The sequence below is a fragment of the Diorhabda carinulata genome, chromosome 2 (genome assembly GCF_026250575.1).
Source record: "Diorhabda carinulata isolate Delta chromosome 2, icDioCari1.1, whole genome shotgun sequence".
NCBI classification, from domain to species: domain Eukaryota; kingdom Metazoa; phylum Arthropoda; class Insecta; order Coleoptera; family Chrysomelidae; genus Diorhabda; species Diorhabda carinulata.
Genome location: NC_079461.1, coordinates 20,017,737 through 20,031,049, shown reverse-complemented (window position 1 = coordinate 20,031,049; position 13,313 = coordinate 20,017,737). Strand labels below are relative to the sequence as shown.

Sequence of the window (13,313 nt, the reverse complement as noted above, 5' to 3'; positions counted from 1 at the left end):
TCTGATGGTTGTTATCAATGTTAATTCCTCTGTATGATTTCAGTGATAAAATATTTTTAATTATTAGTTGCCGCGCAAGTGAAATAATTAGCTAGAACGACTAGAGAAAGCAAATAAAATATTCTCGAAACTAAAGTTTAGTACCTAGTGTAGTACCTACTAAGTTAGAAGAAAATAAAATCTAATACAAACCTGCGAATTGAATAGATACTACTACTCCATGTAAAAAGGATAAAAATATGATATTTCATTTTTTAATACTTTTATTATCTCAAGAATTTTTGATATATCTATAAAACTATTACATAAATTATACACAGTAGCCTATCTAATTTCGTAAAAAATTTTTCAATATTCAATATTTGTCTAATAAATGTCTTAGCTTGACTTCTACACTATTTTTCTCTATTTGTCTTTTTTGACAGTTGTATCTCTCTCTTTTTCAACGTTTAAATAGAATTTTTTAATGATCAGTGTCAACCTCCTGAAAATAGAAAATATCACACTTAAATAACTCATTTACTTAATGAATTTGGTAATCCGAGTCCTGGCCTGCACAACACTAATATGGCCGCTGGACGATAAACAACGTGTTGAACACTATTGTGACCACAGGGTTTTAGTGTAATTTATTTTTAAAAGACATTTTTATTGTTTAGGCAAAACGTGTTATGACTTTTTGTGTTGATAATCCAAATCCTTATCCCATATCCTGGTAATTCAGATTATTTTATATATATAGGTTATTTATTAATGTTAGCAGTACCTATCTGTTATCTGCCTGTGAGAATGAGTTACTATGTATGGTTGCATAATATTAAGTTTTCATCTAGTCATTTTTTAAAACTTCCTTAAGAACGGGGAGGTATTAATTTATCATTTGTACCTTTCAACGTTTTTTCCACTTTAGTATCTTATTTGTTTAGTATAGATGAATGGTCACAAGTTTTATGTTTAAATTTGTGACCCAATCACGGTTTAATGTATACCAGTTTATTGGTACATCTGAATTGCTGTATATCTAACATATATGTAAGAGAATACTAGAGAAAAAGTGATTGGAGCATACGCTGGTTAAAATGCTGTTTATGTTTGAACGACGTAATAGTCGGAATTCGAAAAAAACGGACAGCATTCTTTTGAGATCTATTTACCCACGTAAAATGTGTGTAAAAAACTTTTTGATTCAAACGAGATGGGCAGATTAAACTGAAATAAAATGTGTATTTGTGTCGTCCATCAGCCATATTTGTTTTCAAGTGACAACTATTTAAATAAGTCTATATCAAGTAATATAGTATAAAGCTGGATTTATAAACTCTTACGTTTTTACGTGTTTGTGTTTATAAATTACGTTTCTGCTTAATTTATGCTGAACGAAAACGAGGGCGCGAGCGTATAGTTTATAAAGTTTATAAATTGACCTTAATGCAACAATAGAATATGCTCATTTTAGAAGACGTTTAAGTAAATTCATCCAAAAAATCGAAATGTTTTAGAAAAATCACTAATCGAAAAAACGGGCTTAAAAGTCTATAATTTTCACAGCAAGAAGCACAATAATAACCACCAAATTCAAAAAAAAAAATAAACAAAGCCAACAACAAAACATAACCTCTAATCTTTTCCATGTATTGATATCTGCTGGTTAGTTGATTCTCATTGTTTTACATAAAATAAAAAGACATTTGACTGTGAGTCATTTTCGACGATGTTTAAGTGAATAAATTGTATCATTTGTAACTTTTTTATATACAGAAACTTAGCTTCTAACCTTCACTTTTATTATTTTCAGAAATAATTGGATTATGTCATGTGACTAGTAGTCTATAAGAAGCCGCGCTGTTGCTATATTTTCTACTATATAGATTAAATATCTTATCGAGGTTTAAAGTTTAAAATATATTTATCAACATGCAGAAGGTAAAAAAATTCAAAATTTAACCAATCTTACGAAATCGATTATATAGCCCCTAGAAAATAGATAGGAATAGATAAAAGAAAAAACCGTAGAAGAAGCTTATGTCCAACAATCAATGAATTAAGGCTGACAAAGATAGAAGCATGTTGTGGTAATTTTATTGGGGGAGATAGGGGCATTTTTTATGGAAGATATGGCTTTCTTTTCTTTTGGTGTATCGTTCGCGAAATTAAATTTGAATTTTGAAATGAGAATAATATACAATACAACAAAATGGCACGTCGAAGCAAAGAGCTTTTGGAGGTAGTTACCGAGTGGCGACAACGAATTCATCAGGAAAACCACAGAAAACCTTTATACCGACAGAAAAACAATATATTATTAATAAATATTCTAGAAAACTTACCTAAAAAGAGTTCTGAGTAATAAATATATTACAAAAAGAATAAGGATTAGAATAATAGCTAAAAATCCTAGTACGTCCAACATATAGAATTTCCAAGCTGGCATATCAACTATAGGACTCTTTAGATGTTTCGCTCCTTTGTGCCTAATGACGTATTCCGTCCAGTAGACGGCCCTTTGGAGACTAGGAATTTCTTCGTCTCTAAATATTTCACCCATAGCTTTCGCAGTTTCTTGGTAACTGAAATTTGATTGAGGTTATATTTCTGATTATAAGAGTTTTCGTAGTGGGATTGTGGCAAACTCTCATAATTTAGCTGGCAAAGACTTCGATTCAATTCATATTTCTGATTGTATATAAATATATAAATACCTTGCGTTACTCATTACTTCTTTTATAGCTTTTGTCAGTAATTCTTTGGTAATCGTACGTCTGTCTAATTTTATCCCATACCCTTTTTTAACCATTCTATTTACATTTGTTATTTGGTCACCAAAAAAAGGGATGCCTATTAAAGGTATACCATTTACCACGGATTCTTGAAGAGATTGAAGACCACCTTGCGTTATAAACAGCTTCACATTAGGATGTCCTACAAAAAAAATTCTTTTCCGTTTTGACTTACTGCAAATCTCAGACAACTTCGAAAAGATCGTACATCAAAAATTTATTTATAATTAGAATTTAAGTTAGATAAAATCGATAGCATCCTTGTAACTAAAACATATAAACCTTATTGCTCAAAATATTCATGAAGGATTGTTGAAAACTCGTTGAACAATGTACAAAATGACGTCTGGAAGCTAGTCTGGATGAAACTATTAAGACGTGGTGCTGAATATTAGACAAAGGAATAGATGAAGCAATTGAAGACTGAAATTTTCAACAGAGCAAGGCGATATCGTTGCTTAACGATATAACTTGGGATAAGAACCTTGATGAAGACAAAAAATGATTTATATAACACCAGTTGATGCTAGGCGAATGTTTCTAAAAAACTATGGATGTACATAAGATGAAAATGGTTGTGTATTGAAGAAATAAGATAGACGCCTTTAAGGACTTATCTAGAGCAAAATAAGTTGAAGTAGTTGTTCTTTTATATTGTTAGGTTACTTAAAAATGTTTATGGGTTTAAAAAATCACGATGGATTAGCTGGAGCCAGAGCAAATGAAGCTCAATAAGAACAGTTTATAGTTACCGGATAGATTGAGGAAAGAGATTACACAAAAAAGGTACTATACTCATAAGAAAAAAATCTTTTTCACCAAAAAGATGAAAATCTGGCCTCTGACAAGTTTTCAGATCTCCTACAAAAGCTTCAAGCAAAAGAATACGAGGAAGTAACAGAAGCCAATAGAAAAAAATTTTGTAAATTCTATTAAAATGTTTTTGTTTAATAGACCGATATGTCGTTCGTTTAAATGAATCAAATTTCTTACTTAAAATATCTTGTTGCGGTAACCATTTCCTGACTAGAACGTTTTCCGAAAAACCTTGAATTTCTCCGTCCATTTTGAGTAAGACTTTATGCGGAATTTCAGCGAACGATTCGATAACGGCTTTCTTGAATTCTTCGGTTAATAAATTCGAGTTGACGTTACTTCCCAAACTGAAATAAATAACGCCGTTTTTCCCTTCGTCTAGAAATTGTTTGAGATCCTAAAAATTTGTAAAATAGTAGTTACTTCATTTGATGAATTTTACATGGCGTAATAATAATTTTTATTTTATATCCAAAAAAACACTGAATTTTGCAACTTTTAACCTCAATAGGGCAGTTCAAATATGATCGAGACGCTATAGATGACGAGCCTGTATATTTGGAAAATCGCTGGGTCTCTTACTAACTGTATGACATAGACTTTGTCGCGAATCTACATCTCTTCGCGTGCTACGACCATGAATGAAGGTAAGATGTCGACCGCAACGTTTTCTCATTCTTTTTTTGGTATAGAGCGGCATTAAAAACATGGAAATATCTCCGGCGTTAATGAAATCAATTCAGTAATGAGCGCTGAGTAGGTCTGCTGTATTTGAATGGACCGAAGCGTTCAAAGATGGCCGCTAAACCGTCGAAAATGACAATTTGAACTCAGCATTAGTATTGGTAATGTAGAGTCTATCATTCAAGAAGACCTCAAAATCATTGCGCGATGGATTCCCAAACTATTGAATTAGAGCAAAAATTGATACAATTGGAAGTTTGTCATCGCTTGCTGGCGGAGGAGGACGGTATCCTTTTCAAGGATACAACATCAGAACTGAGGTCTCCCTACAGTCCTTATCACCCTGCAACAACCACAAGTTTGAACCACTGCTTGAAGAAGCCCTTGGAGGTCAAAAATTAATGAGGAGTTTGAGTTGATATCGATATCAAAAAGCTTCCAGATGGCTAATAACTAGAAAAAATATACTTTTGAGACATTTAGAGTACAAAAAGGTTCATACAAAAGTTTGTTATGATTACAATCCTATCTGTGAAGCGAACCTACTGGGTATGCAACTTTTCATACGTCTTCCTCTCAACCTCCTCGGAACTATCAAGCGTTTTATTCGCAATTGTTGAAATTCGAGCTTCTCTATACGTTTTCTCGAAACTATCTAGCAACATCAACTACATTTCATGAACACGTTCTTTCTCTCTACCTTTAGATTTCAATTGGATTTAGAGATTTAAATGCTTAGAAAACTTCGGTGTATTTTTGAATATAAGAAACGTGTAAATAGAATGGTTCACGTGAAATCATATCGTACGAGGGCTGCTACTTAAGCTTTGAGATATGGCAACACTGATACCAATAAGTCAAATCTGACATTGCCATCATAAAGTTTGACATTTGGTGAACGTACACAGAACGTGTTTTAATTGTCAACGTACTCAGAACGTTTGTCATACGAGTGCTATTTGAGTTGTTTACACATACAAGAAACATTCATTTGGTCGTGGAAAAGATTTGTTGGCGCTGAATACCGCATAACTTGATAATCGCTCAAAAAAAGTGAAGAAATGCTGAAAAAATTCGATCGAGTGTATGGGTCTTCCAATTCGAGTGAAATCCAACAAAAGTTGTCATTTGTTGGCTAGAAGTGTTCGAAAAAATTAGGGAACCCATTCGAAGAAGACGAATCGTTCTCCAACACGATAATGCGAGTTATCACATATCAGTTCAAACGAAAAAGTTTTTGAACATTCAAAACATTGTGTATTGATCTCAAAGAAGAATAACTTCAACAATAATATTTACACAGTATTAAGACATACCGAGACTCAAACAGTCTTTAGAAGCGGCAGAATCCTTTGTTATTTTTTACTTTTACCGTATTTTTGCTGTTTCAATAAAGAATAGAGCTACTATGTTTCTTGACTGCTTTAGTTGTAACGGGGGGTTTTTATAAAAAGCAAACTCACTTTTGGTAAATCCTTTGGAGGTTTAATATGCATCCCGCCTCCAATTGTAATAGTATTAGGATTCATAGGACGTACATTATGAAACAACGGATGTGTACCAATAAACATCATACTGATGTTATTCTGAAGATCTTTTAGAGGAGGTAAATCTTGACCGAAATATTTTTTCAATATATCTGGATATGTTGTAAAAAACTTTTCATATAGAAAGTATTTATACAAATACACATACACAAAACTTATTAATCTCTCTTTAAAACTCATATCATTTGGATCTCCAATGTCTAAATTATAATCTGGATTAACTATAGGATGTAGTAAATTCCCCAAATAATCGTGAAATTGCAATGAAGGATCCATAGAAGCTATAGCTATAGTTGGACATTTGAATCTCCAAGTAAAAGCGAACATAGTCGACATTTGAGCTTCGATCATGACTAGATCGAACTCAATACTCTTATTATTGATAAGATTTTGAATTTCTTTGGAATCTAAGTGGTACGCGTCGCATTCCGTTAGAGATTTTTTTATTACAGTTGCTTTTTCAATAAAACTGTTGTTACCTCTAATCATAGTTTCTAATAGCTTATGTTTTTCGTATATATCGTAGCAGTAGCTCATATCTATTTCTTTCAAATTTTCCAACGAAGTTATTCTCTGCGGATCTGTTGTTATTGATGTTACTTGATGACCTCTCGAAGCTAATTCTCTCCATAGCGGTTGAAATGGTAAATGGTGAGATGTCGAAGCTATTGGAATTATTGTTAGAATTCTTGCACTATTTATAAGATAGAAGTCATGCATTAAAACAAATATTATTGACAATATCATTTCGTTTACACAACTGATACGGAACTTTTATTGTTAATACTTAAAAATAGTAAATAACTGCAGACTTTTTTACATTTATTTGTAACTGATAACCTTTATAAAACATTAATTATTGATAGTAACGGCGTTTATTTTCGCAGCTAAGAATTATAACATAAGTAGCCCTGGAAAACGCAATTTTTTTAAAATTAAGTGATTCAAAGTTTCCTTTTTTTATGACCATGCACTCAAACTCCATTAAAGTATTATCTTCTATTGTTTATTTTCATCTTATATTAATATGATTATGAACGATCATAAATATCCCCTAGTTATTATTATATACGATATAATTTAGTATTTAAGGCAGTTTGTACACTAATATTGGGTTCTTAATAGTTTGATATTCGTCGAGTACGCTAATCAGATTATTAAAAATTTTTATTTATTTATTTTTATGCTTAATAAATATTTTTTACAAAGTTGAATGAATTGAATTATTTAACTCTTTGAAATACTTCGTATTGCCTGTTGTATTTTTTTAATATTTTAATCTTACCCCCTTGTTATTGTTCTATTGATGCAAATGAGATTTTTTATTCGGTCCCACAAATAATTAGATCTGGAGATCTAGGTGACTAAATAAATAAACTTCATCGTCCTATCCACCTATCAAGGTATGTTTGATCTGAAAATTCCGAACATACGAGGTCTGGCTATTAAATAACGAGACTAGAGGGCGCCCTAGATGTTTCCATCACTATTATAGTATTTGTACAGTAGCGATTTGCAACGAACGTGTTTTCTTCTCGTGACAAAAAACAGGAGCAACGTATCTATATCAAATTTTTCGTTAAATTGAAAAAACCTACGACTGATGGCTATGGGGACAATTCTATATCTCGTGCGCATTTTTTTGAGCGGTGTCAGCGCTTTAGTTATGACCGAGAAAGCACTGAAGATGATCAGCGCCCAGTTCGCCCTGTGACTGTTTCATCACCGGAAACAGTGACCAAAATCAACCAAATTGTGCGTGCAGATCGCCGAATGAGCATCCGGATGATTGCCGAGGCTGTAAACGCCGATAAAGAAACGATTAAAAAAATTTTACACGCGGAATTACACATGACAAAAGTTGGTGCCAAAAAATTTGACTCCTGACCAAAAGCTCTTGAGTCGATGGAAGCGGTAAAGCTAAAAACAGCAGGGCTCCTAAAGGTGCTCAGCAAAGAAGACTTCCAGCATTGCTTCGATAAATGGAAAAAATGTATGGAAAGTGTGTTGCGAGGGAAAGGGAGTATATTGAAAGGGAGTGTTCGAATGTAGAATAATTTTTATAATAAAATCCTTTTTCGTAACCAGTCTCGTTATTTAATAGTCAGAACTTGTACATGGAATAAAGTGCTGGGTAACCAGTCTAAATATCTTTCTCAATTAACTATATTATAAAAAACCAAACCAAACATTGACTATAAAAAAGGGCCCAATTATTTATTCGCCAAGAATCTCAAACCAAACATTGACAGATCCTGATAATGGATCTTCTGCATCCAACGGGGATTTAATTTCGGTCCAGAAGTGCATATTATAGCGTTTTATTTTACCATTACCTGTAAAACATAAACTCATTCGTCCACAAGATACGTGAAAGTACTTGGGGAGCGTCATGTATCATTTATATACGAAAAAACGTTAATACTAACAATAATTCGACAAGATGATAGTCTAAGTCCATTTTTGATCAATTTTTTTATGATTAAAACGATCAATAGCTTAAAAGAAGTTCCTGGAGGATACAAGATGCGACGAATATCAATCTTACAATCTTGATAACCAAGTCGAGGTCACTTTTGTCGTAATTTTTCTCCCGAAAACAAATATAATCAGTTCCTGAGATATGGCTGATGGCCGATCTTAGTTGCCCACCTGGTGCATAAGCACATTTAGTTTTCTTTGTGTAATCGTCTTCTTGGTCGTCTTAGCCGTAGACTCCACAATTTGGCGTTTATAAGAGCTTAATAATAACGGGTGTCCTCTTCTAATTAAAAAGTGATTCGAAAATTGTACTTACTTTTGGTAACTCCTTTGGAGGTTTAATATGCGTTCCGCCTCCAATTGTAATTGTATTAGGATTCATAGGTCGTACATTGTGAAACAAAGGATGTGTGCCAATAAACATCATACTGATGTTATTCTGAAGATCTTTTAGAGGAGGTAAATCATCTCCGAAGTATTTTTTTATTCTAGCGTGGTATGTAGGAAAGACGTTGTTGTAAATGTGATATTTGTACATATACACATAAACGAAACTCACTAATCTCTCTTTAAAACTCATTTCGTTTGGATCCCCAATATCTAAATTATAATCTGGATTAACTATAGGGTGTACTAAATTACCCATGCTGTCGTGAAATTGTAAGGCGGAATCCAAAGAAGCTACAGCTATAATTGGACATTTGAATCTCCAAGAGAAAGCGAACATAGCCGGCATTTGAGCTTCGATCATGAGTAGATCGAAATCGATGTTCTTATTATTAATAAGATGTTGAATTTCTACTGAATTGAATATATAATCTTCACATTCGGTAAAAGATTTTCTTATTGCAGCTGCTATTTCAAAATAACTGTTGTTAGGTTTCGCCATAGCTTCAACTAATTTGTGTTTTTCGTATATATCATAGCAATAGCTCATATCTATTTCTATCAAATTTTCCAACGAAGTTATTCTCTGCGGATCTGTTGTTATTGATGTTACTTGATGACCTCTCGATGCTAATTCTCTCCATAGCGGTTGAAATGGTAAATGGTGGGATTTCGAAGCTGATGGAATGATTGTTAGAATGTTTGCACTATTTATGAAGTAAACATCACATATTAAAACAAATAGTATTTTCAGTATCATGTTCGTGTTGAAACTAATCTTATATAAAATTATTTTTCATTATTATCTAATCTTGTCCACTTCAGAAGTCACGTGAAAAGCAGTTCATTTGTGAAATGATAACCATGATACAACTTTGGTAACTTCGTTTATTAAACTAATTGTTGTTTCAACGATATGAACCCTTCACCTTTTATTAAAAAGGTGAAGAAAAATTATTCACAATTCAAAAACAAAAATAATGCATAGCTGTTTTTACAAATAATCGTTTATAAATTGATGTACTTTAATATGTAATATCTTCTGGATTATTATCTCAATAGCCATGTGATGGGTTCAGGGCTTTTAAACGTGGGGCCCACGCTCAACAGAGGAAGAATTTGATTATTAAAGGGGGCGATTCGAAAATGGGACTCGACAGAAGTTTAATTAGCTTTCGTTCTCGATAAGGTATACTTTGGCTTGACGTGATCAACTGGGTATTTGGCGTCGTGAAATAAACTGCCCTGTGGCAGGCGGCAGTCTTTGCGGGGAACCCCGAACGTTTTAGAATCTCGCTAACAACCTGAATGGCTTCTAACGTGAGCAAGAGCCCATATTGAGTGATTGAATTATTTTGTTTTCTCAACATTTAAATCATGTACATCTTGGACTGAAGGATGTCTACTTAGTGCTATGCTAGAATTAGTTATCTGTTTCAACGCTTCTAATAATAATTGCAGTATAAACAATGTAGAAAGAGAAGATTTTATACGAAAAGATGTGTTTTTCTAAGGATGTTACAGAACATCCAGTCCCAACTTCGGTCTTTGAGACATTCTATACCTAGCAAATCAAGAAAAGATACGAAAAGTTTCATGTGATTATAAATAAAAAAATTGATTTTTTGAATTACTGTATTCACTTACCTCAGGTAGAGGGTGAGGTTTCTTGAAATGCATTCCATTTCCAATTGATATGGTATTTGGAAGTGATGGTCTGATTTTATGAAAAATGGGGTGTGTAGTGACAAACAACATGCTGATGTTGTTTTGTACTTGAATTAAAGGCGGCGATTTCCATCCAGATTCATCATAAATAGTTGATAATTTAGGAAAAATATAAGTATTTATCACGAATATATACAAAGTGCGATATAAAAAACTCAAAAGTCTTTCGAAAAAATTTAAATTTTCCAAATTCTCCAACGGAAGATTGTAATCTGGATGCAAAATAGGATGCGTGGGATTTCCGATAGCTACGTTGTACTGTAAACTGGATTCCATGGAAGACACACCTATCCACGGGCATTTATAGTGTCCTATAAAACCTACTATAGAAGGAAAATGCGCTTCGGCTATAACCAAATCAAAATGTTCATTCTTTATAGCATTTAATTCCTCATTTTCGATTAAAGTTGTAGCTAATTCTAAACAAATGTTTCTCAACAACAAAACTATTTTCCAAAAATATACAGGATTGACTGAGATAGTTTCGTAAAACTGTATATTCCTAAATAGATCGTATATTTCGCTGATATCGATTTCTCTGAAATTATTCAAAGATGCGTTATTGAGAGGATCTGTCGTAATGACAGTTACGTTGTGTCCTCGTAAAGATAACTCCGTCCATAACGGCTGGAATGTTATTTGATGACTGTAAGACGCAGTTGGAATTATACCCAAAATTTTTGCTCCTTTACACTTCAGTACAACTAAACACAATAATAAACAATTTGCAACAACACTTATTTTCATTTTTTAGATCATACCACGTGAATATACTGAAAATAATGTTGAATATTTAAGACGTATGTTAGCAAAACCCTTAATTCACGTCAAGATAAGAAAAACATGTTGGGAAATAATTACAAACAAATATTGTTAATACTCGAGGTTTTTTCATTTTCAGCGGGGGAGAGTGGAGATAATATTACTTAACAATTGTTTTTGGTTTATATGATAAACTACTAAAATATGCATGCGTGTAAAGATGGGATCTTAATTACATTACAAGCTACAAAGTAACATACAAAATTGTGTGACTGAAAAACAAAATAAAATCAATTTTAACACATATCATACACTAGATGATCCGGAAAACGTTGTTTTGCCATATAAATAATGTCTATGAAATATTTTTCTGGATGTGTGCTTTATTTTATGTTTTGTGATACGGCCGTTATTTACATTGTTGTCAGATCTTTCCTTTTTACGGAAAAGTAATGAACTTTGTCATTTCAAATGGATAACCCTGTGTATTTTTCGCTTTTCGATATCCTTAAGAAATACTTATTATTTTTCATCTAATGTTCCCTATACTTAAATGCCATAACGAATTGATATTTGTAGCCGTAGAAGTCAACAAGAAACGTGTAATATCTTTAATAATTTATATCCAATCCGAAATATCATAGTAGGAAGGAAACTGTTTTGGTTCAGTAAAATATTTATCCAAATCAGGACGCTGGAAAACTGCATCAACTGAAAACAAATCTTTAGATGTTTGTCTCCTGTTAGAAGACGATCCACACTATCCATCCATACAAAGTAACGTTAATTCAAGAGTTATCAGATGACGATTTTGATAGACTTGAAGACCTTATAAATGTTAGAATCAAAAAGATCCAAATTTTTTAAGTAATGTCATGTTTTGCGATACTGGTCACGTAACAATCCTCGTTGAATGCGTCAATCCCATTCCCAATGAAAGGAAAAACTGTCTTTTCAATTATTAATAAGTACATTGTGAATAAATAATTATTGCAGTGGAAATTAATAATGAAAAATAAAAATGAGAGTTGTACACAAAAATCAAAATGTTAGGTATAACAGTCACTGCTACGATCGATACACAAATAAAACGATAAAAGATGATCGAAATTATGTTAGAAATTAGTCTTTTATTAAGCAGGGATAAACACCAAAAAATAAAAATTACAATCAATAATTTTTTATCGTCTACAAACAGTAAGTTGTAAGTCTTTTCGGATACGCATTGAATACAAAGTTACAAATAAACTAAACGTCTCTCCAGCTATAAATTTAAAGCTATTAAAAAAGTAAAAACTGCACTAAGAAAACATGGAAATATGAAACATCTCTTTTTAACGTATGCACAGGGATTATCCCACAAGTTATCAAATGATTTCAGTAAATATAAAATTTGAATATTTCACCGTGATGCTATCAAAATATTTTAAAAATGTAGAATCAAAAACGCAAAAACAAAAAGGTGACATCATACAATATGTCCTTGTAAATTTTCATTATAATATATTGGATAAAAAAGTTTATCTACATGAAAATTATGAATTTTAATTAATTGAAATATATAATTTTTACCAAAACATAAAAAGGAAGGTTATAAATAAAAAAATTGTGATTATTTTCCAATATATTCTCCCTTTATTTCCACACAATTCTCGAAACGTGTCTGCTTTGCGAACAGAAAACAGTCAAACAGGTCCAGATCAGGATTATATGTTGTATATTCAATATAGAATGTGGAATGGATCATTATATCATGAAGCAATCGCACACCTCGGCTGATTTTCTCTTGCCTTTTTTCGATAATTTGTAGACGTAATTGCTAGAGTAATATTCTCCGACCACGGTTATACAAGGTGTCTCAAAATAAACATTTGTATTGCTTATTGCGTGAACGCAGCTATTCGGAAGAGCGCGAGAGGTGTGTCAATCAGTAGTCTGGTTCTAAGGCTTCTTGTTATGCAGGATTTCTCGGCGGATTCGGCGACTACAACACTTAAATGATGCGCCAGCGGCAAGTGAATCGAGAGTTTTAAAGAGATCGAATTAACATTACATAAATCAAAATCCGAGCGTCCAAGATCGTCTAGAACGGTTCGAAAACGTAGACAATGTCAGTTCGTGTCGAGCCATC

General features: G+C 32.5%; 1 protein-coding gene across 2 annotated transcripts; it reads right to left on the bottom strand.

The window, feature by feature from the left end:
- Positions 1–245: 245 nt before the first annotated feature.
- LOC130890933 (UDP-glycosyltransferase UGT5-like) lies at positions 246–11,227 on the bottom strand. Of its 2 annotated transcripts, none has more exons than XM_057795371.1 (5): positions 10,340–11,227; positions 3,771–3,990; positions 2,700–2,919; positions 2,328–2,567; positions 246–484 (listed from the first exon to the last, which is right to left on the bottom strand). In XM_057795371.1, exons 1-5 carry the CDS (start codon positions 11,165–11,167, stop codon positions 406–408), a joined length of 1,587 nt encoding a protein of 528 aa, XP_057651354.1. In that variant the 5' UTR covers positions 11,168–11,227; the 3' UTR covers positions 246–405. The 2 variants fall into 2 exon arrangements, with proteins under 2 accessions (XP_057651354.1, XP_057651353.1); XM_057795370.1 differs by lacking the exon at positions 10,340–11,227 and adding an exon at positions 8,622–9,472.
- Positions 11,228–13,313: the final 2,086 nt, after the last annotated feature.

Bases quoted from the DNA above. Each gene is read 5' to 3' on its own strand.
- LOC130890933 (XM_057795370.1), bottom strand. From the start codon at position 9,452: ATGATACTGAAAATACTATTTGTTTTAATATGTGATGTTTACTTCATA. The intron at 3,991-8,621 runs GTAAGTACAATT...ACAAATTTTTAG, and splicing joins CTCCAAAGGAGTTACCAAAA to GATCTCAAACAATTTCTAGA. The intron at 485-2,327 runs GTAAGTTTTCTA...TTCTATTTTCAG, and splicing joins TTACTCAGAACTCTTTTTAG to GAGGTTGACACTGATCATTA.